The sequence below is a fragment of the Glandiceps talaboti genome, chromosome 12, assembly GCF_964340395.1.
Source record: "Glandiceps talaboti chromosome 12, keGlaTala1.1, whole genome shotgun sequence".
NCBI classification, from domain to species: Eukaryota; Metazoa; Hemichordata; class Enteropneusta; family Spengelidae; genus Glandiceps; species Glandiceps talaboti.
This window is the reverse complement of record NC_135560.1, coordinates 23,727,774-23,752,822: the sequence shown is the minus strand read 5'-3', so window position 1 is coordinate 23,752,822 and position 25,049 is coordinate 23,727,774. Positions and strand designations below refer to the sequence as shown.

Below are 25,049 nucleotides of genomic sequence, written 5' to 3'. Positions count from 1 at the left end.
TGATTCCCATAACTTGGTTTGAATCGCTTTACTTGGCTGCTACAGGTTGTATTCAACTGACAGACAAGTACAACATACACTTTGATTCCCATAACTTGGTTTGAATCGCTTTACTTGGCTGCTACAGGTTGTATTCTACTGACAGACAAGTACAACATACACTTTGATTCCCATAACTTGGTTTGAATCGCTTTACTTGGCTGCTACAGGTTGTATTCAACTGACAGACAAGTACAACATACACTTTGATTCCCATAACTTGGTTTGAATCGCTTTACTTGGCTGCTACAGGTTGTATTCAACTGACAGACAAGTACAACATACACTTTGATTCCCATAACTTGGTTTTTTATTCACATTGATTGATCAAATCCCCAAAACACAAGAAAGTGTGAATTGTTCAACAGATGACTCAAATGATCACTATACATTATACGTGTTGCTATAGCAACCAAATATCCTGGCTTGCTGTTAATCACCTGGTTGTTGTTTGCTTATAGGTATTACCACATAAATGTGGCAACAAAAACCACTGATTTGGTCAAAGAAAATCACAAGTTATACAGTAACTATAATCAAGCATTTTCACCATATTGTTCTGTGAATGATTGGAAACAAAAAATGGATGACACTGAAAACTATTAATTTACGTTGCTATGGAAATATAAGAAATCAAAATATGTGTATCGACTACTAAATAAATGGAATTGAATACTGACAATAACATGGAATCAAGAAATTGGACAAAAAAATGAATTCATTAAATTGATGATTATAAAGTGTAAAATGGAAGATACCTTTAAGGACAACGGAACCACATTGAACACCGTATTTACATGTTTTTAATCCAATAATGAAATCTATCAATATGCATACATCAATTGTAGTTATATCTCTTGTTAAAACTGATCAATCCTTTTATCTGTGCAATCAAGAAATGACATGCTATTAATGCCCCTTGATGGCAGTTTATTTTACTTTTATCATGTAAATTCTGAATAAAGCTGTAAAAAGGTATACACAAACTGCCTACATAGTCTGTACAGGAACCTCTGTATATAGGTAAATTGACTCTGCTATCTACAAGCACTGCATGAATTCACTCCAAACGTGTCTCAAAGTGTCAATCATGTGAACATATCAGTGACAAGAAATATGACACAAGTATACATCAGATGCCATGCATAATATATTCTCTGGCAATGTCTCAAATGTCATGATCTCTGGTCAAGTGTCAATGTCGTTGTGACAACAGGTCAATGTCGTAACCTGTGACAACCAAATGTGTAAAGAAGTGTAAGCACTCTATAATGTACAGTCACTGCCACCCTTTAACATTCAGATCATTTCTAAATGAATATGAGTGAATGCATCATATTTTAATTTAACACAACACATTTTATACTTGTGTCATAGTTGCTGACAACAACAGCAAAATGATACTAAGATTTACCTCAACTGCCATACATGTGTATGTCCTGTGTATTTGTTAGTCTAATATATATGCACCTGTAATGCTACATAGATAGAAGCTTGTGGTAAAGATAGAAAATAATTCATATGAAAAATATTGATGAACACAAAGAAATTTGGAGAAAACCTGGATACATAGAGAGAAAGTATAACACATTTCTATATTGCGAGGCGGCTTAGCACCCTTGTTGTCATAAAATATACTTTTGATTGGCATCACACTCTCTGCCATTCTATCATTCCTCTTCTGTTTGTAGCTTGAAAGTGTTAGAAAAAAGTATCAAAAAATGTTGCCCTGAGCAAAGACTTTACACAAAGATCCTGTGAAGCATTTTTTTGCAAGGTATCCCATCTAACTGCCAACCTTTGAACACTCTGTATCTCATAAGTCAACTGTGCACATTTCAGAGTCTAAATGTCTACTATTAATAATCAAAAATGGACAAATAATTCTAGTAATATCATTAATATCATTGTATCATTAATTTAATCTGTGTAATACCCTTGCCCAATTTGCTCTTAAATTCTACAAAACGACGTAAGTTATAACATTGAACAATAATACAAGTATCTACTCATTACATCCCTTGATTTATATATAGATTGATTATTATTTTATACCTAGTATTGGATGGTGCCTACATTCATTCATCAGTAACAATATATCTAAACATCACTGTCCCCAGAAGATACCCAGTCAATTGGTCGAAAACAGGGTGCTGGCGACATGACTAGGCATGACTTCCTGGTTACTACAATGTACATGTAGATTAGAAGGTGTATTACTAATACTACATTAATCTTACTCTGTTGAATGCAAGCATCATCCAAAGTATACGAACACAAGCGGATACAAATAAATACAAACACTGAAATGTGGACTATGTAATGTTCGCTTGTTAATGACTTTTTCTTGATGGTTCGGATGTCCTAATTTTCTCAGTTGATCATCCCTGCTGGTAAACTTGGTGTCTAGTTTGTTTTCTTTTCTCCGTCACTCACAGAGCTTGAAATAGCATCAGAGGCGGCTTTAGCAGCAGCATCAGCAGCAGCTTGTCTTGCAGCTTCCTCAGCTAGAAAAGACAAAAAATACAACCATCTTAACACAAAATACTAGGACATAGGGTGTGTGTGTCAAATAGTTCATATACATGCTGTGTAATAGAATAAAAGGAATTTAACTTTTATATCAGCCGACACCTTACTTCACACAATTTACAATCATTTTATCTCAGTGTTCAGAAATCTGTATGCATGGTATTTCTAGTTTTAACATGCAATATTCATATCAAACTCGATCTAAAACTTGGTATAAAATAGTGTTGACTTCCTTTCTCACCAAGCTCTACATGGGTCATATGCAATTCTTCTAATACCACATAGATCCTATGAATACCATTACTTGAAAAGTGGTATCTAGCTAATAACATACACTGGTACTAATATCACAAAATACTAGTAAACAAACAAAAGATATTTTTTAGCTCTCTTTCATTTTAGAAATACTGAAATTCTTCAATTTCTACTTTCTCGACTAGGAAATAAACATATTTGAGAGAAGAGAGTACAAGTGATATTGTCATATCAGATCTTAATTCTAAGAAGGGAATTCAAAATATGGTTAGAGTCATTGGGTAACAAAGAGAACTGTTACTAGTTGCACAAGATATCTACATCAATGATGCATTATCAAAGAGATTCCCAACCAATAGTAAGTTAATCTTACACCCAATAAAAAAGTTTAACAGCTTCTCATAACATTATCCTTCATTTCTCATCTAAAACCCAACAAAAAAATAGAGAACTTTACATCCATATACTAAAAATCCCTTAAATACATCCAGTATTTCACATTCTAGACATGCCACTTTTTAGATGCATCTAGGCTATCTCACTATACCTTCGCCTGCCAGCTGTTTGGATTGCCTCATTACTTGGATGAGGGTGAAAGTAAGGAATGGACGGGAAATGAAAATAATTATTAAAATAAAATAAATAGTTCCATGCATCAAAATAATACATAAAATTATAATACGGCATTACACTAGATGCATCAGTGTAACAGTTCACTCCTATCTTAAAATCTTATTTTTAAAATAATAAATATTAAATACAATTGAAATTGATATGTTGTCTGGTATTCATGATATGAAAATATAAAATGAGTCAAAACATTGTCTCTGCTAATCATTCAAAATAAATCACACTCCAGGGAGTGTATGTGTATGCCATATTAACTGAGAACAGTGATACCCTCAGCAGTATTTCTAAAAGAGCTGAACCAGTAGCACTTCCTGTAGTTGCCAGGATTGGGAACACTTGATGTAGTCGCCAGGACTGGGAACACTTGCTGTAGTGGCCAGGACAGGAAATTCTTTTGTCTGGTGACTAATTTGATGCCATTTTTTGCAGAAATCAAAATATTCTTTTATCAAATTTTATTTCTCAGAAATACTTATACCACTGGCACACATACTCAAAAGTTTCATCCAACACCTGGCACACATACTCACTTGTGCCACAGATAATCAGAGATTGGAACAATTTACCACAAAAATAATCAACATAACAGAACCAGAACAATTCAAACAAGCATACAACTTTCAACAGAGCACAGGATAGAAATATCAAAGACTAAGACAACATTCTTGTGTACACCACATCCCTCCTTGTATAGTCCCATACAGGAATGGAACATTGAGTAGTATATTACTGAGAAGCACTGTTGTTCATACTCAAAAGTGTACTTGGAATGTTGTTGGACTACTTTACAGTCTACACTGAAAGACAAGTAGATTATACTTTAGTCTAGTGTTATCCATCTATCAAATCTCAACATTTGTCTTTACATGTCTAGCTCAAAGTGGTCCTGAGACTGATTTGTGACTATCACATGCAGATATTTCATAACTGCAGACATGACAACATAACCCTGACTACAACGAAATTCTTCTGCTAAAGTTCTATCTTTAGAATGAGGTAGCAGCTGTAAGTATTAGAATGTAAATGGTAACTAGAACAACATCAATTACATTGTATGTCCTACCAGCTGTTGACTTGCTACAAATATTGAAAGTGAGTAGACTAATGACAGGACCTATATACATCTATAGTTTGATTACATAAATAAGCTATGTTGATATATACCAAAATCAACTATCTCCCCTTTACCTCAATACACTACCAGTGTCAATATATATTCATTTTAATCTAACTGGTGATGCTGACATATGGACTGTACAGATACAGTAAACACTAATGCTGACATACACTGCATGAAAGGGTGGCATTTCTAGATAATTCCGTAGACACAATGGAATTGCCGAAAATCTGGAAATGCCACATTTCCATTGTGTGACCATGTATACAAAACTGGAAACACCACTTTTCATGCAGTGATACATCCATATACACATACATTTATATATACACATACATCAATTATACAAATTGTACACACACACACACACACACACACACACACACACACACACACACACACACACACACACACACACAGGCAGACAGAGACAGACAGACAGACAGACAGACAGACAGACAGACAGACAGACAGACAGACAGACAGACAGACAGACAGACAGACAGACAGAAAACAAAAGATACACACACAATAACATAAGGTTCATCCCTACAGGTGCTTGGAAACTGAATTGTACATATCGTACTCAAGTACTCTATGAACCCCTACATACAATATACCATCCTTTCACTGTTTATACCAGTACATTTTTCTTCTCATCTCCTAAAATAGTAGTAACCTGGGAGGACATTTTTTTCCAGATTTTCAGTGTACATGATGTAGCTATACTTTTTATAACTATGGAAACAGCTTATTATAATGCAGGCTATAACTAGTCCTAGGTAATCTGTACAGACAGCACAGATAATCTAATCCATTTATGATGTAATGACTTGACAGCAAGCTAATCCCTAGAGTACGTCTATGTATTACACCTGCTATCTCTAGTCAGATAGTGTCTGAGTTCTGGGCAATGAGCCAGTCTGCTATACTGATGGGCAATCTGCCAGGCTCACTAAAAAACTGACAAATTAATATCAAGGTTTACATTTAACACATCCTTCCTAAGAATGTGCCCTCTATCAACAGATTTCAGTACAGTTGGTGAGGGATGAAAGCTTGAAATTTAGAAAATTGCTGGCATTTATAGGTATATTTCTATCTCACATGATAAGCTCCACCTATGTTCCACTAGATTAGGACATCACAGTGTGCGTGTGTCAGTAAATCATTACACAAATTGGAAGGTACATAGCTGTAAACAATTTGGAATTTCACTAGGTTCAATTTTATTTGCATCACTGGACAAACTTTACAGATTAGACTGTCTGTATACAAGACAGATATTGACCTGCTCCCCACTGAACCTTAGTCTAGTTAGCAAGCTGAAAACCTTTCCAGAGCAAATCTAATACATTGTATGTTACAAGGTTTATTTTGTCATTTAGATTATACCTCTAAGTAGTTTGAAATAACAGCTTTCACTTATTACAAAGATTATGTAAACACATTGGTGACTGACTGACTGACTGACTGACTGACTGACTGACTGCAAGAAGTGGATGTCTTACCTTCACTTTCTGCATCTTACTGACTTACAGACTGACTCTCTATATGAAGCAGATGTCTTACCTTCAATGATTGCATCCTGCACCTTGTCCAATGAAAACACATTGACTGACTGACTGTCTGTCTGTCTGTCTGTCTGTCTGTCTAACTACATGAAGAACTGACTTTCTACATGAAGGACATATCTTACCTTCACCGATTGCATCCTGCACCTTGTCCAATGCCTCATCAACTTGCTTCTGATGCTTCAAGACAAATGGTTTGATGACACGGTGATACAGGAACTGGGAACCATTAGCACTGATTGGGGCCATACACCAGACAAGGAACAACAGCTGAAACAGTCAATGTATTTCACATTTGTTAAATCTCTCAATTAATCATTTATGTATAAGTCAACCAAAACATCAATCTCCCAAGAGTTTCACATAGTACATGTAGTTTTACCAAGTGCTAATTTTTTTGCAACCAAGTTTCTTACCAAAACCAACTCAATATTCATGTATGTATGCAAGTAGGATTGGCTGACACAAGCATTACCAATATCATGGTTCACTAAATGGAATCTGACGATACACACAAAAACAGTATTTGACAAGAGAGAATGACTTACCTTAGCAAGATAGTAGAATGGGAACCAAAAGAGAAAGATATCAGAGAAGAATTCAACAAGACTGAAAGCACTATATACAACCCAGTATGTCAACCATTGTGTGTCATCATCTTTGGCATCTGATTCTATAGCTTTCACACTGAAATTAATATAAATAAAAGTATGTTAATTTAATGATAATTCATTCCTTTTGTTGTATGCTCAACTAGTAATTATCTATGTACAAACAAATCATTCCCTTAGTTGAAAAAAGGCAACTAATACCCAGGCATTTGTGGTGCCTGTATCACTACTTATACTGAACCACATCAGTTCAGTTGTGTTAACAAATAACAATACAAACTCTCAGTTTCATTATGTATTATGTCATATGATAGTATTGATACCACAGACCCTCCACCAACCTTCTTTTTTTTTTTTCTTTTTTTCTTCTTTTTTTTTTTTTTGGGGGGGGGGGGGTCTCTATGGTCATGCTAACATCTGATACACCTGATGACAGTGTATACATGTACAGTGTCACGTATTATATGACAATTGAACCATGCATGGTTAGTAATCATGGAATTGGGACCTTCTTGGAAATGTGCCAAAATGGCCATTTTCTCATTCCATAGCAAAATTTCAAATCCAAGAAAAAATTCCAATTTATTAGAAGAATCTGAAGATAACAAGTTTCTTATTTCAGAGAATTCTGAATATAATCAGTATCTAACAATCCAAATAATACACACTGAAAAAAATTTCAAATAGTCAAATAAACCTGTAGTGTTACAATTCTTTTAACATTTATTCTATTCACAGTACAATGAAGTACAGAAATCTGAACATGACACCAATAGTCATTGTTTTACATACATGAAATTTTTAACAGCCAAAAATTGTATATACATGTATATCATCTCTCTGTGGGTGGACTTTGTTCTTTTGTTGATATTATCTCTTTTCACAGTAATACACAATCAATACAGCTGGCTGCCACCAACACAAAATGTAGTTTCCTCAGCTCATCAGATAGACAGTATATAATTTCTGCTGGTTGTAAATTATCCCCTCTTCTATAAATTAGTAATCATCCCCTCCCTCTCATAAATTAGTCTATCAGTAACTAATCTAAAACCTAGACTTGATATGCTAGCTTGACAGTATAGCCCAGATGTACTTGGCTATCTGACTTGACATTCTAGCTTGACTATAGTATAGCAGAGAGACTTGGCTATCTGACTCCACATACAAACTTGACAGTACACATGTAGCCCACAGATTTGGCTATCTGGCTTGGCAGTGTAACCCAGAGACTTGGCTATCTGAATTGACATACATGTACTGACATGACAGTATAGCCCAATCAGTGACTATCTAACTTGACAGTATAGCCTACAGACTTGGCTATCTGACTTGGCAGTATATAGTGAACAACATTTCTAGTTATGTCTCTGGACTAACCAGATGCAACAGAAAGCTGAATTTGTTGGAGGCTGTCTGAATGATATGAAAAAATACATGTAAATGTAGACAGTCAATGAATTGAATTCTCTGGAAGCCTACACTCAATAGTAATCATTATCTAGCTGCACACTACAGGTTTTTTTTATCCAGCAAAGCTTTTGTTCTCTTTCCATTTATTTTCTTTTGGGGAGGCTTTTAGAAAGGAAACATGACAACTAAGACTAATTCAGGTGTGACATAACTTTATCCCATGGAAGGACACCAGATTAAAATATTACACATTCTACACTTAAATTATGCACATGAAAATTAATATAGTAACATCAATTTTTTTCACATTGCTCAATAATCATAACTTCTAAGCTAAATAAAATACCAGAGTATCAGTGTTTTTCAGGGAAGAATACAACATGGCAATGACTACATTTTTTGCCAGGAGTATTAACAACAGTAACGTTAGTTGTGGAGTCACAATATAATGTCTGTAAACACTGTGCAAAAACAGCATGTTACATGTATAACAATCCTACAGGACAGTGTGACTCCACCCAATACTCCATCCAATATTCAAATATTGAGGTGACTGACCACTTCAGTGTCAACCACCTAGACCTGGGCAGGTTAAAGGTCGTATCTATACAGTGCATGATTATAAATAGTGTGGTGGGTGTCTGTATTGATTGGGTGATTGAGGTGATTACATAGTATACAATGATAGTGACCTTGTTGTGTGACAATCTGTTGACAAAGCTGTCTGTCTGTCTGTCTGTCTGTCTGTCTGTCTGTCTGTCTGAGGAGTCCAACTTTTCAGTAACTATCAAAATACTGTTTGCAGGCCACAGGAACAAAACATTAAATTCATATCCATCCCATAGCATTTATCTATCCAAGGTTGGGAAGTGACGTAATGAACACCATATATCTGGTAAAGCTGACATGCTATAAAGCCCTTTCTGGAAAATGTTAGTTCTGGAAGGGAGGACTGGCAATTAATGCCTGGGGAGCCAGGGAGGCCTGGCTGTTAATGTCTGGGGAGTCAGGGAGGCCTAGCTATTAGTATTAATGGCTGGGGACTATATGTTAGAGGAGCTAGCTTAAACTGGAATGTGTGCTCAGACTACTAGACTGCAGTGCACTCCTGTACTTGAGGTGTCTGCTTGTAATAAACTTGTTTTTACAGTCCTGCTGTTTCTCTGGAAAGTATAGAAAGAGGTCCTACTGTTACTAATGGAGATTACTACATAACTATGATTTGACATTTCAAAATTAAATATTTCAAATACATATTTTGTCTACACATATTTCACAATACAGCTCAAGAAAAATCATTAATATTAATAATAATAATAATAATAGTTGTTGCAAAACTAACTGCTTTAATGCCTGTAGAAGTGGAATCATTTTTTTAAAATAATTTTTTGCTTATTTATGTATGATCGTCTTGTAATCAAACCTTGTCAGATCAGCTTCCCTCAAATTCAAAAGTTAACTGACAAACCATTAAATAGACTGTTTATCTGTACTTTTTACACATACAAGTCACACCATCAGTACCATCAGTAATAACTAAATGTAATTCAGCTAAACAAAGGTAGAGAACTGTTTCCAGTAAAGGTTTGTTTTATTTTCAATGGGCAAAAATTAACAAAAAATATCTAACCCTTCCAGCTATTGGGACTTTGTTTTCAGTAGTCATGACATCCTAATTTCTTTTCATTTCATTTCCATCATACATTTAGAATTATTCCAATAATAAATATATGTTTTATGTAAACATGACATGTTTTTTTGTCCTAAGTCCTGTATTTATGGTCAATTTTGATGCATAGTAATCTTCAATTTTTCAGTTTTTAAAAATAATCCAGGGAGAAATCACTCTTTAATTATATTGAAATAGATTTGTTTCATAAAAAGTTGGTGAAAAGTGACCTTTCGATGCAATTATAGAATTGGTGATGCCAATATTGATGACTGAATAAAAGCAACAACATGTTCACATATAGTCATATGACAGAATAATGGCGGTATGAGTCACATGCTACGAGGCTGGCATTGCTTTATTTTTATCACAGCAACAGTACAGTGCTGCACACAATAAAATGCATGAATATTAATGAGATGTATGTTGTCACCAGAAATGATATATTCACCAATCCCTGGATGTAATACTATTATCATTCCAAGGTTAACACCTGTGTTGTTGTTATGTGTATGTGTATGTGTATGTGTGTGTGCACTAGTTTGCAGCTTTCTGTGAATATGATAACATTGATGATTGAGTGAGGTCTCACTTGTCATCACCTCACATGGAGTCATTTTAATTCTTGATGAATATGATATGAATGTATTAGAACAATTTGTGGATTCATTCAATGTGAGATGAATATGATATGAATGTATTAGAACAATTTGTGGATTCATTCAATGTGAGATGAATATGATATGAATGTATTAGAACAATTTGTGGATTCATTCAATGTGAGAGGACAGAAGCCCTGTACAGCTCCATTAATATTATATAACATTATTTCCAGTTTAATTGACATTTCAGTGAAAGATTTCAATATGTATAGCAATTAATATCATCATAATACTTCTTAGTCTGTTTATCAATTTTTCAATTTACTTATACTTAAATATTTTTAGACATTTCAAAAACTTCTATTACGAACCATAACTACTACAGTAATGTCTTATTGAAAATTAATAAATAATATGTTTCTAACCAAAACAACCAGGCCCATGTCTTCTCACCACATTAACATCTCTGTTTCAATAACTACTGACCAACTGTCTGGTAGTTAGCTAACATCTCTGTTTCAATAACTACTGACCAATTGTCTGGTAGTTAGCTTTGATAATGTCCTTGGCTACTATAGTAATTAGTAGTTATCTATATGGCAATTTACTTTGAATCCGTTCAAACCATCCCCTGAGGTGGTTTCAAACCAGTTCAACTAAATCTGTTCAAAACTGATTTAAGTGCATACGGGGATAGGAGAACCAAAGTTAATTTAGTTTCAAACCAGTTGAGAATTTAGATGAGGACAGGGCTCAAGTAAACTGAAGCCTCAATTACCAGAGTAATAGTTTAAATTGAACTGAACTGTTTGTGAAGTGACCTTGCCAAGATAATTAGGCATTATTTATCATCTCTAAACTGGCTGGATTCAGTGAATATGTACAAACTTGTTGTGAATATGTACGTGTGTGGACATCACTAGTAATGGTGAAAACAGTTAATGTGTTCTGATACTTGAATACTTCAGTAGATGCAGAGATGACAATGTCATTTGTGAGATTATTGCAGTCTCGTCATTTACAGTGTGGGGATAATAGGAGTATTTGTATGTATCTGTTTTTGCTGGTATTCCATGGAATGTGTGTGAATGAGATCGTCTGGTTGATTTTGTTGTACATTTTCAAATTGGTATTGTTTTATTGGCAAGTCAACTTTTACATTGACAGTAAATTTATAGTAAAAAAAAAGCTGCTAGGCAATAATTACAGCAACATCAACACAAAATGTTTAAATTTTAATAGCATTTCCATGAATTAGTGATTTTTTTTATTCTGTTTAGTTTACAGTATTCAGTTCAATACACTGTCTATCAATTGTGTACATGACTTATTTGGAAATAGGAGTGTCTGACATATCTACAGTTCAAGACAACATTTAGTCATGTAAGATAATTCCATCCAAATCACCACCATACATTTGTAGTACTAGTAGCAGATAAACAGTTCAAAGTTGCTGAATATCACACTGCCTTGGAGATTATTTTTATAGGCCCTGATTTCCCCCAGATGTCTTACAACACTAGCATACCAAACCACTTCAATGTACACCAAGTAACTGTGTTAATAAACACCTTATGTCAATAAACTTGATGAGTGCTTAGTATTGAAAACTAGTATTAATCTCATCATCATATTTCTATTACTTGAAAATTCCTTTGTTTGATAAGTTTGTCAAAAATATACAGAACAGTTATAAAATATAGACATTCATATAGCAATAGCTTTGGTAGACCATTTGATGAGTGATATCGATAAAGGTAAACATTACATTTGTGGCACAGTACACTATGAAAATTAGTATTTCCATGTATTGAGTCAAGTTGAGCCAGCTGTGTAATTTGCATATCAATGGCCTTGGGGAAACATAATATATGCTGGCTGACATGCATAAATTGATCTGTGTGTGGTTGAAACATAAAATGCATACATAAATTTGAAATGGAAAGATAGCAACACCTGACAAAGATAAACATGATGGCCTTTTGTAATCACAGTGTATCACCATGATATCAATATTAAATGTCTTATTACTGATCAGTGTTACATCTGAGATTTATAACTCTATGCATATATAAATACATTTATTAATGTTTTATGACAACAATTACCAGAATAACAATGATATTTTCATTTGTAACAGAGATTATTTTCAATAATCTATGGCATTTTAAACAATTTTTTTTTGTAAGAATGTGATGAACGCTAAATATTAATGAAGTGACATTTTCATATTGACACATGTGAATTGAAGAGTTTACAAAAGCACACAGTATAGTATAGTGGTGTTGTTTTCAGGATACAAATCTTGAAGTACACAACTTTTTGTTACAGTACTGTGTTAAAAATGCATGTTTTGTATGCTCAAACTTCAAAGAGCAGTTTTCTTCAATTATGTAGTGTGCTATGCATGTACATGTACCTGTCCAATTGTTGATCTTGGAAAAAGAGATTTATGTCTGTACGATGTGTATAGCTAAAAGCGGATAATATTGACAAAATGCATATTACAACTCTGTTATGTTTATGATAACACATACCTATTTCATACCACTTTGCATTATATCAAAAAAAATTCTCATACTTGAAAATCCTGACTGCATTTAAATGACAGTACACTGTGTACTTATATTGTTTTTAATTTCAATTTTCACAGCTAGCTGGTTTAATATTTATATCAAATGATACTAAACAAAGATGTACAATTTCAAGGTCAAAAATATTTTCAATGGTAAGAATGACTGATGAAAATTGCAAAAATCAATGTTAATGTGAACTAGTCTTTGGAAAGTACATTTCGTATAAATCTATACAAGTACTATTTTTACATGGCTGTAGCTAAGGATGACAGAAATCTCTAATAATTTTCAATAAATGCCAGGACAAAACAAAACAGTTAAAATAGATCTACCCAGATATATCTGTCATTGACACTACTTGTACCAGTGAATCCACTGAAATTAAACTAAACAGTTGTGAAAAATAGTAATTAAGTTAACACAGTCATAGGTTTCACATTACATAATAGCAGTGAGATTTCAATATGTTGCTATGGTAACTTTGGATGTTGGGGATGACCATCTCTTAGATGGGGAGACTGTTTGTGTGCAGTGCACTACTAGACTATGACCAAAAACAGCACTAACACAAGTGATATACATTACCTGCAATAGGCTGGGTACAGGAAACCAATAAACGCACACATAAATGACGCACCATATCCAAACACTAAATACAGGGCACATACAGCTATTAGACCTGAAAATACAGAAGAGAAAAACACATTTTCAATTTCAGTCTTAGAAAACTATCTAAATATAACAAAGAATGTATGTACGCCCACAACATTGCATAGTAAAGTACCTGCATTAGACCAAAGACCTTGGTTGATTGGCACACCCACACACTCAAAGACTACATCTTATCAAGACTTATGAGATGCCTTGTGAAAAGGCCACTTGACACACATACTTGTATTGAACACTTATCAAATAATACTGGAAATTGAGTAAGATATAACTCTATAAGGCATAACTAAATAGAAGTAGTTTATTGCTAAATAACAATTTCAAAGCTGAAATGAAGATAATCATGTCGAATCAGTTTGATAGAAACTATGTCAGTAAAAGTATGGAATGTCACTTTAATCATTCTCATTATTTAATTATAGAGTTGACCTACTGGCCTGGAACTAGTAAGAGCAAAGTCCCAAAGATTTATAACACAGCGTTACTTTTTTTATCAGTCTTCATATTTACTTCATGAGGTAATTTTGACTGAAACTTTGTTCCATTATATATTAAAACAAAATTGAAAAAAAAGTAAAATTTGAACAAGAACAAACTATTGAGAGAAACTATAGGGACCATTTTTTGGAGGAGTTTGTATGCAATTGTAAAACAAACATTGACAGGCGACAAGGTTAGATTTGCCACCCACAGGAATGCAAATATATCTATACCAATGATACCATGTGTTAAATCATGATTATTCCTGAGTACTATCATAACCATTACAACTGTAACATGGTAATGTATCACATTTCAGTTCATACAAAACTTGTAACAATAGAATTATTGAGTATTTATCTCCATTAGACAATTTGTTTTTACTGTAGCATACCAACTCAGTGATTTGGCATTTGCCTTCTCAACACATTTCAGCCATTGCCTAAACTCTGACCAATAGTACCTGGCATTTGCAACCCAAACCAAAAGTACTATTTGAATTTATTTGCCATGGTACAGTATGGCTTATTGAAAACCATTGATTCATTCAGTTTGTCAGCAATGATACAACTTTTACAAAAATGAAGAAGACATCATGTGACACGATGACTAATACTAGATACCTTTAGTGACACGTACATGTTCCTTGAGTGACACATTCAAGAGCTGCCTTTATTTACACAGTCAATGATAGCCTGACAACAATACCTCAACCCAAAAGTACTATTTGCCAAGGTATGGTTTTAAACCACTAAATTATTCTGGGTTAGTGTCACATTGTCAATGATATAAACCACTGACTCATAGAGTCACTGTCATATTGTCAATGATGTAACTTTTATGACGCAGATACTTGATCCATTTAGTGACACGTTGTGAGTACAATCCATTTTCCTACCTTCTTCATTTGCATTGATAACCTGGCAACAATGCCTATTCAACAAAACTCATTTGTTGGGGAGACTCATTGTCTTTTAGGTTTCAAACACAATACAATTACCCTCAGGTTTTGGGAGTACTCAGAACTTTGTACAATACCTAAATTTACTGTACACATTTCTTGTCTGCTTAGTGCAAAGAAAAAAATCTGGGTACATGCAGTACATAGAGCTTTATGGTGAGGGTTCATGAAAAGGTGATCCTACAGGAAGGTTTATTGACCCTTGCTTTCATTAATGGCAATAGCTGCATGAATAAATCATGGACACCTTGAAAACATTCGAGTCCTGAATTTTAAACAGTATACTATATGGTATAAATGCATAGCAAGTGATCAATTTATTCCATTCAATCTTTCATACTGTAGAGATATGAGAGATTGAACAAAATATACTGTAAGCACAATAAACAGGCTAATGATATGAAGATCAATACAATTTTTTGTCAATCTGTGCTTCCCTCTCGTTCCTCACAGTTCCATATAAAACTCTTCAGAGGTCCTCGCAGAAATGTTGGTGCATGACAAGAGAACCTTTAGGCAGATTTGAAATAAACTACTGAAATATTTCATCATTTGTTGGTCAAAATGTTGAGAGAAAAAACTTAACCCAGGAATGAAGTTGTTAAGGTTTATGTGTTACTTTATATTTCTATCTAAATTTTAAAAGAACAATTGTACTTGATTGTGAATCCAATATGGTACACGTGTTATGTAGATGTTGTTCTCATGTTTATTCATAAGTCATAGTCCAGTATTGTCTAGAATATCTTATCTTGTCTATATTGGCATGCAACAATGGATTTGTATCCTGCTATTTCAAATAGCACAAAGTACAATATAATAAGCCTATATTCATTGTCAAGTTTTTCACTACACTTATGGAATTTCATTGATAGGCTTTGCCTCACATGCGATAACACCTCATTGCAATGGAAGGAAACATGTGGATACTTTCCACATAAATCACTAAGTAATATCATGTCAAGTTCTACAGCTGATCTTGTAACTAGGCAACACATTCTTATGTTCCCCAGAGCTTATCAAATACTGTATCAAATAATATACTGAGCAAATTAATAATAATTCATAACATATAAATAATTGAACTACACATATGGTCCATTAATCAGTTATAAATTGATAATATTGTAGCTATTACATAGATTACCACTCCCCAAACAGGAATGTATTTGGCCCTGTGGGTATATACTCATCTTTCTATTTGTATTGTGAGTGGAAGTTGAGAACCATACATCAAAAATACTACCTCTTATATGTCTAAATTTTCAATATGAATAATTATCTTTAGCCAGCAATTTCGGAATTTGTAATCTCAAATATGACATTGCAACATGCCACATTGCCAATCTTTTGACATCATTTAGAGAACTAGATGTCCGTCGAATTCACTTCTATTTCTCCCAAAGTAGCAAACTCAAGTGTCACTTACTGGTTATAGTCGAAATTCCACCCATCCCCTTGCAACACCCTCACCCTCCATAAAAAGGGCTCAGAGGTCAATGACCAGTGTCTTTCGCAACACTTTCAGTGAAATACTGTACCGTACATATTGTATATCACTACACGTTAACAATATCTTCAGAATGATTTTCTAAATCATTCTGAAGATAGTCAATTCCTCTCTGCCAGATTACAGACTCCCATGTAACTATCACTAGTTTTCTGTGTGGGAAAGTATGTGTTCTAGGCGTGAACTGAATGAATGGCTGCATAGTGATGTGATGTAACAGTTCGTATTGTTCGCTAAGGTCTCTTTACTTACCACCAACAAAATACGTTCGCTTCACTTTGGTCTTCTCTTCAATTTTTTCAAGTACGTCTGTAACTGCATTCTTTTCGTACAGAAATTTTTCAAGCTTCTCTTTGAGTGAAAGTGCCTGTTTTTTTACGGCATCGTCGATGACTGGGGGTTTTGTTTCCGTTTCGCTAGCCATGATCGTTCCGTGTGTTGTTGGAGCCTTGCTGTTTAATAGACTGACCTACCCTCTCGTATGCGACTGCAATGTAAATGGGGAACACGTACCTGTAATGTGTTATTCTAAACTCAGCCATAGATTCACACTAGGTTTGATATTCGCAGTCTGCAAAGTTTCTCTTGTGATTAAACTTTGAGAAAAATGATACAGTATTACAGAATGTATTTAATTTTCAACATTTCTAGTCATCAATACAACTATGGCCTTTAACATGTAACTATTGATTCAGAGATAGAGGAAATAACACCCAATGCCATAGTCCACGACTGACCCTATATTTTCAAGGGGTCAATCTGTAATCGAAATTGTGTAAAGAAAGAATAAGTAAAATTGTTTTATTCATTCTCACCTCAAGAGAAAGATGGTGATTCCTTGACGTATTTATTTTTTACCCTGAGAATAAAAAGTTTGTCCACAAAACAATAAATACCGCAAACAAATTTGGTATTCGTAGGATTTGAACTATGAATACGATTCTATTTTCACATACAGTGACGATTAACAACCAAAAGTTTGTTAGTACTTTACTCGTGGACTCAGCTGTCACGCAGGGAAAGCCTGACGTAGGACCACGCCCATCTTTCCAAAGCTTTGACGCCCTCTACGGGATATAACACCGATGCCTATTTGTGAATTAAGATATAAAAATGTAATGTTTCATTAAATTGTGACTTCTGTCGTCATTTTGTATTTAGTGAAATTACAAGAGCTTTAGGTTAAAACTTTTTAAAATAAAACCTTGATCTACATGCAGGATTTTTGTTTTACATTTACCAAAATATTTCGAAACTTTTAATAAATTCAAGGTTCGTAGGCAGTTGTCTGGCAAGGCATTTCCATCAATATTAATTCATTACCACAGTACAATTTGACGTAGATATACGTGCAATGAATGTACATACACTATTTAGACTGGTGAGTTTATTGACTTAATATATATCTAGCTATATAGGATAACATGGAACAATATAAGGAATTATTTCACTGAAAACTTTCGGGATCAGATAACAAGAAAAATAAAGTGATCAGAACTGAATTGGCGCTTTGATGTACAGTCATGGAAGTATCCATAGTGCTCCGGTACAATGAATAAAACTGGTGTCATTGTCATTAACAAAACATAGTAATTGGGTGAAAAGTGTTGATGACGTGTTGTCACGTCACGTCACGTGGCAACACAAGTTTTGGCATGTCTTGCTATTGTATCCATACCACCGTGATGGTGTGTGTAAACCCTGATGTTTTAGGATATGATAATAACACTGATAAATCGCTTTTGGTAAAGACTTATTACAAGGTTTTACCGTATGCATCAACATATTTCTATATGTTGAAGATATATCTTATTATCAGAATCCATTGAACTACATGTCTTTAGGCCTAGGGTTAATTACAGATACAACGTATAGGTCTGTTGATCTGATCTGCATACTAACTATCATACACAGATAGCTTGCAATTTATTCCAAGCTCATTTCTAGTCTGAACATGCAGAGTCCAAGATTTAAAACATGACAACATTTTAAACCGGTCTAGAGAATGATAAGTAATATAGACAGGTAGTCTAGAAACTGTCAGGTCCTGCCGACGTGAAAATTAAAATCAAATTTACATTGTTAGTACAGATATGTGATATATATACATCATGGGTGTATTTCTATATGTAGGCAATTTTTATATATAATAGGCCTATTAAAATCCGTTTTAGAAGCATACATCATTTCTTTTATATACAATCACATGTACAGTGGTGTGCGCAAAAATTCGTAAACGCTACAAATAATTGTGAGCGCATTTAGCTCTCAGTTCACATCATTATATGTTCCTTGGTTGCTGTATATTTGTTAGTTATATACATGATTTGCCTGTCTGTCTGTATGCATACGTGGGTGGATAGGTATGTATGTGGGTGTACATGTATGGATGGATGTTCGTTCGTTTCTTGTTTGTTTCATACATAACATCAAGATATATATAAACATGCCAGAAATCGAGTGAGAGCAGCATACAGTATTCGGTTTTCGGAACTTGAAGAGTTCACAGTTAGCGGTAGTCATGGTCACGGTGTTTGTTTCTTTAAAACGTTATTGAACCCATATAGTCAGCTGCATTGATTCTAATTCTTCACGAGTAAAGTCGTACATACAAAATACCAGGAGTATAGACTCGTTTTGGAGCATGGAACTAACTGTGAATTTCTAACTTTCTAATCGTTGTTCAGCTTCTAACGACCAAGTTTCATCTGTTTTGTTTTGTTTGTATTTCGAATTTTCATTATTAAGTCATGCAAAATATGACCAGAAATGAGACTTTTCAAGGGTGAAGGCAGACATTTTGGATATTCCTAATTTATGCAAATGTATGTAAATATCTAGAGCTCTCCTGGGCCAAACTCAATAAGTAGGTCTTGCTTGAGGACCACTCATGCCCAATTTGGTGCTTTATTTTGCCACAAAGTTCTGGGATTTTAAAAAAGTGATGGCCATGTTGAATTGTATTGATTTATGCAGATTTCTAAGCAAATATTCACGAGGGCTCCCTTTAAATGTAATAAGTAGCTCCTAAGGAACATTCATACCAAATGTGGTTCTTTTATCCAGCGTGTAACAAAAAAAATGATAAGCCTAAGTCACCTGACTATTTATACAGTTTGCCGATAACGCATTAAAGAAGGAAAAATAGTCCTTAAAAGAACATTGCAATACATTTCTACATTTATTCATGGAAGGTCTATGATTTATTGTATGCTATGTGAAACTTGGAATGGGTAATAAAATGCATATCTGAGGAACACTACATTTTATTGATTTTGACGATTTGTCCACTTGTTTTTTAGGCCTAGGCTTGCACTTCTAATTCCCGCCAGTCAAACTCGAATATTATACGAACGAGATTTAAATATAAATGATTACGATAGCAAAATCATATCCCACACATGCGACTGTACAGTGCCCACCTAGCTTTCTACGAGTCTGTAATGCATGCACGCACCCACCGGCCTGCGCTAGCGAAGGGTTGTGCAGAGCGCCCCCGTACTTCATAAATTGGAAAAGAGCAAATTGTTTGTTTGTTCGTTTAGCTGCCAATATTGCTGAATGCACGATTCATAACGAAAGGGTTTGGCAAAGTCCTGTAACACCGTGAATCGTTGCTTTGGAATGGTTGTAAGGAAATTGCCTGGTGTTGAGCAGGAGTCAATGATGCAATATGGGGAAAATTTGAATTATGAGGACGAGTATGACCCAGTGACATCAGCACGACAAAACGTCATGACCGCCGTCAGAGATGGAGCTCCCGAACAACATAAAGTTGGTAAGTACAAAGTCAAAAGTCCCGAAACTTTTCTCACTCCTCTCGTTTTAATTGGTGAGCAGATTGTAGATAGTAATTAAAACTGACTAACTTTGAGTTTAACTCCTATGCATTGGATACAACCCTGAGGATCCACTCTGAATGTCGCGAATATCAGACATGTATGATGTTCAGAATTTTCCTGAAGATATACCCTGCAGGTGTAATGCCTTTTGTATTTGCATATACATTCAAATACATCGTCTCAGAACTGTAAATCGTAACGTTGCAAATGGGCTTGTGTACTAACAGCACCTCTGAGGTTTATATTCTAGGTTCACACGTTTTCAAATTCTCACCCTGATATATACAAAATTGTACTTCAAGTCTGTGTGTCAAAAATGAGCAAAAAAATAATAATACTGTAACTTAGTGTATTAAAGATACCTCAGACAAAACGAACAGGCAGGTTAGATATGTAAGTTACTATATATCCAGTGTTGGATTTTTATATTATACGCAAACTAATGTAATAAGTTCATGTGTTTTTGTTTCCTTTTCAGAACAATGGCATCGTTTTGCAGGGTTTGGTATTGGCCTAGCGAGTCTCTTCACAGATAATGTGTTGTCTCACCCATGTATTGTGCTTAGAAGGCAATGTCAGGTGAGTAATATATATATTATGTCATCTGTAGCAAAAAAGATAGCATTTGCTGTTGCCATTGATTTCTTTGTATCATTTATGGTGTGACAAATTGTCATATTTACAACATATTAAATACATACCTGAACAAAAACCTAAAAAATCGTACAATTATAAATCTATATTTTGGTGAAATCTACATATCTACTTTTACATGTAATAATAATCACAAAGCCACAAGGAAGGGCAAGTAGCAGTCATTGTTAAATGAAGTTCTTGCAAATACTGACATCAGGAAGTGATGAACAAAACCATAAACAATGAAGGAGGCCATTGTTTACAGCCCTGCCAATAAGAAATGACTTTGTACTTTTTGCACAGATACTTAAACCTCAAACAGTTCCTCCTATGTTATTCCTACAAATATAAGTCTTACACACAATTTGATTTTTCACTGATCTAGGTCAACCAAAAGAGTTTTCGTTATCATCTCACTCCATTTTCTGTATTCCGAGTAATGATGAACCTTCAAAGAGCACAGGTCAGTTATAAATATTTACTACATAAAATTCTGTTTATTTTATTTGTTTTATAACTGTCATTTCATATTCTAAGTCACTTTCAGTTCACATTAGAAAGGTATCCTTGAAAAGAGTGTCATCTCTGTTTGAGAAGTCTTGTGCAATGAGGAACAGAACTTGTTATCTGCTGGTTGAGACTTTGTCAACAAAGTAACCCACTATTGAGAATACTTGACCTTATTAACACATTGTTAAGGGATATTTTACCATTTGTTTAATTCATATATTTGTATGGTCACATGTTTTCAATCGGTGGCTGTTGACAAAGACTGGAGAGTTTATGCTAAGAATAAAACTTCATCTGTTGAGAAGAGCCTAAGTAGCACTTAGTCAGTTATCTTGCCAAGATTATCAAATAGCCCTGAGTACCCACACTGGAACTCACATTCTGTTATTATTACCAATGTTTATCTAAAAACAACAAATTTCCATAAACTTCATAGTGTGCAATCACATGCTTTTGTATACAACAAATGATTGTGTTCTCATGTGCATACAGGTGTGCAATAATGTTTTGGGTATTGCACACTAGTATGCACATGCACTGGTACAAGTAATCTCTAGTATGTATGTAATGATTTAGCATGGGTCAGTAAATAGCAAATAACAGCTAAATCATCAGTACATACATACATGTATATGTAGGGGAGGAACTTAATATGTATTTTTGTTAAATTGACCAAATTAACACTGTTTTCATCTGATATGTTCTATTACAGGGATTGTCAACTCTGTGGAAGGGTATAGGTAGTACATTTGTTGTACAAGGCATATGTTTATGCAGTGATGCTATAATTAGTGAAATGACATGGTTTCCTAGGGAAGTCAACAAAGACAGCAAACCTAAACAAATCCTTGGTCATCTTGCATTGAAATCAATCACCTTAGTTGTGTCTATGCCATTCTTCTCAGCTAGTTTGATTGAAACAGTACAGGTATGTATATACTACTCTGGTAATCAAAGTCTTGGTTTACTAAGACAGACACAAACTAAAACTTTTGTTGCGACAAGATATAAGCTATTATAGATATGTTGGAAATTTCACCTAGCCATGAGACATTATCTTGGATAGAGAGTTCTTATTTTGTATTTTTCTCTGGATTGTATTATATTGTTTATACCAGTATCCAGTATACACTCAGGCACCTGGAAGTTTAGTATGTAGGGAGAGGAATCTGAGGGGTGTGTGTGTGTGTGTGTGTGTGTGTGTGTGTGTGTGTGTGTGTGTGTGTGTGTGTGTGTGTGTGTGTGTGTGTGTGTGCATGCATGCATGCGTGCATGCATGCGTGCGTGCGTGCGTGTATGTGTGTGATGGGGGGGGGGGACTGAAGGTGTTGCATTAGGGAATGTCAACATGATTTGTATACTGAGTCTCAATTGATGGTTAACCTTTCACCTCTGACCTGACAAGTAATGTTTTCCTAGTGAGTCATCCAATTCTCATCTTTTGGTGTAATGTACTACAAAGTACTCCAAGAAAGTAATTCAAAATTTGAAAGGACTAAAATTCTTTGTTCGTGATATAGAATTTTACTCCCTAGGCACATAAAAAAATGACAATCGTACACTTTCTTGATTGACCCCATGACTTCCACTCTACATTCTACATGCACATTACTGTATAAGTCAACCTTCTTGTTCTATTTTGACCCTCTAGCATGAGAAAATGCTATTACAGGTACTGAGAATAACTCAACCTTCTTGTTCTATTTTGACCCTCTACCACGAGTTAAAATGTTATTACAGGTACCAAGAATTTATGAACCCAGATCAGTGGTGACCTCATGTACATCACATGACTGAGTAGAACCAATCACAGAATAGTTTGAAATTATGATATAATAATATATATATATAACATCTTTTATTTTTTGTCTTTTTTGCACATCAGAGTGATATAGCTAGTGAAAAGCCTGGCGTTCTGGATTGCATAAAAGAAGGTTTTTCTCGTCTCCTTGGTTGGGGAATGCCACAAACACGACGTTTACTACCAATGTGGACTCTAGTTGTACCCACAGTCCTACATGGATTGCTTCATTATGTTTTGTCTTCCATTGTACAACAAATAGTATTGGTAGTATTGAATTATAAATACAAGCAAAGCATAGCTGCTGTAAAAGCTGATGAACCACCGCCACCCAAATCCATGGTAGAGGCATATTACCCACAGCTTATTGCCAGTTTTATGGGGCATCTTGCTGCTGATGTTGTTTTATATCCACTGGAAACTGCATTGCACAGGTTACATATACAGGGAACAAGGACAATTATAGACAACACAGACTTTGGTACTGAAGTAGTACCTATTGATACACAGTATGAAGGCTTGCAGGATACCTTTGATAGTATTCGTAGTCTTGAAGGCAGAATGGGTTTCTTCAAAGGCTTTGGTGCCTTAGTTTTGCAATATGCTCTTCATCTCGCTATTCTTAAACTGACCAAAAGCATCTTTATTCGAATCTCTGAAGACTTTGGTCATAAGAGAAAGGTTTGAGGACAGTGACAGTGTTTTGTGCCTTCTAACACTGTAAAGTACAAATAGTGCAACACAGAGTTCAGGAACTGTCGTACAGAAATGGTGGTGGAAATTGTCCAAAATCAAAAACTGTAAATGCCAATTGTATTAAAGGTAAACACAACTCCAGGATATAGATTTATTTTCATAAACTTTGAATTTTAATGAGTTATTTCATGATTAAACATCACATCAATTCCATACAATTGACAAGAAACACTATATTGAAACTTGTTGTAGTGGTCCAGTGTTGCATCATGGGTATCAGCAGACACATACACGTATATATATTAGATGAACACTGAATATTCATGATTATTTATCTAAAGGTAATAAAAATCGTTGGAGTCATGAATATTCATTCAGTGTACATCTAATAAATATGAATGTCTGCTAAGTCCCATGATGCAACAGTGTGAAAACAATAGAGGTGAACTACAGTTTCAATTTGGTGTTTCTTGGCAACCCCACAAAATTTACATGATATGAAATCATGAAATGAATCTCCAAAACCCAAAGTTTATGAAAATACCTTTATTTCCTGTTGTGGTGTTGCCCTTTAAGTCTTGCTGAGAAGAGAAACCCAGACAGAATTTTTGAATTTACCGTAGAATGTGAAATGGAAAAATTGCAATTCTAGGTAATCTAGTTTAAAGTTATACTTGTAACCATAACTAAGTAACAAAAAAACAATATTGGGTGACATGGATGTATTAGACTAGTTAAAATTGATACTCCATAACACAAGAGATAATATGAAGTTGAGACAACAATGAAACATTTGCAGGGATTCTTATATTCAATTTCTTATGAGTAGGACACACCTACCCAAATAAATCTCAGACATTTTGGACAACAAAATACATCTCTGCTCAATATAAACAGAAACCATGCCCTTTCTTTACCCAATAAAG

The 25,049-nt window shown here is 34.6% G+C and overlaps 2 protein-coding genes across 3 annotated transcripts; one reads left to right on the top strand and one right to left on the bottom strand.

Annotated features, from left to right (window-relative positions):
• Window positions 1–329: 329 nt before the first annotated feature.
• On the bottom strand, window positions 330–17,131 carry LOC144443183 (receptor expression-enhancing protein 5-like). Of its 2 annotated transcripts, XM_078132566.1 has the most exons (6): window positions 16,891–17,131; window positions 13,604–13,697; window positions 6,696–6,834; window positions 6,273–6,417; window positions 3,374–3,406; window positions 330–2,546 (listed from the first exon to the last, which is right to left on the bottom strand). In XM_078132566.1, the coding sequence occupies exons 1-6, from the start codon at window positions 17,060–17,062 to the stop codon at window positions 2,446–2,448; spliced, it is 684 nt and encodes a 227-aa protein (XP_077988692.1). In that variant the 5' UTR covers window positions 17,063–17,131; the 3' UTR covers window positions 330–2,445. The 2 variants fall into 2 exon arrangements, with proteins under 2 accessions (XP_077988692.1, XP_077988693.1); XM_078132567.1 differs by lacking the exon at window positions 3,374–3,406.
• Window positions 17,132–20,214: 3,083 nt separating this feature from the next.
• Window positions 20,215–24,697, top strand: LOC144443603 (mitochondrial outer membrane protein SLC25A46-like). The gene is made up of 5 exons (XM_078133146.1): window positions 20,215–20,416; window positions 20,959–21,059; window positions 21,502–21,579; window positions 22,339–22,554; window positions 23,512–24,697. Exons 1-5 carry the CDS (start codon window positions 20,263–20,265, stop codon window positions 24,112–24,114), a joined length of 1,152 nt encoding a protein of 383 aa, XP_077989272.1. The 5' UTR covers window positions 20,215–20,262; the 3' UTR covers window positions 24,115–24,697.
• The last annotated feature ends 352 nt before the right edge of the window (window positions 24,698–25,049 follow it).

Coding starts and splice junctions, on each gene's coding strand:
- LOC144443183 (XM_078132566.1), bottom strand. CDS start 17,062: ATGGCTAGCGAAACGGAAACAAAACCCCCAGTCATCGACGATGCCGTA. Junction 3,407..6,272: donor GCAGGATGCAATCGGTGAAG/GTAAGATATGTC, acceptor CCCTCATCCAAG/TAATGAGGCAATCCAAACAG. Junction 2,547..3,373: donor CAAACAGCTGGCAGGCGAAG/GTATAGTGAGAT, acceptor TGTCTTTTCTAG/CTGAGGAAGCTGCAAGACAA.
- LOC144443603 (XM_078133146.1), top strand. CDS start 20,263: ATGGTTGTAAGGAAATTGCCTGGTGTTGAGCAGGAGTCAATGATGCAA. Junction 21,060..21,501: donor TGCTTAGAAGGCAATGTCAG/GTGAGTAATATA, acceptor TCACTGATCTAG/GTCAACCAAAAGAGTTTTCG. Junction 22,555..23,511: donor GTTTGATTGAAACAGTACAG/GTATGTATATAC, acceptor TTTGCACATCAG/AGTGATATAGCTAGTGAAAA.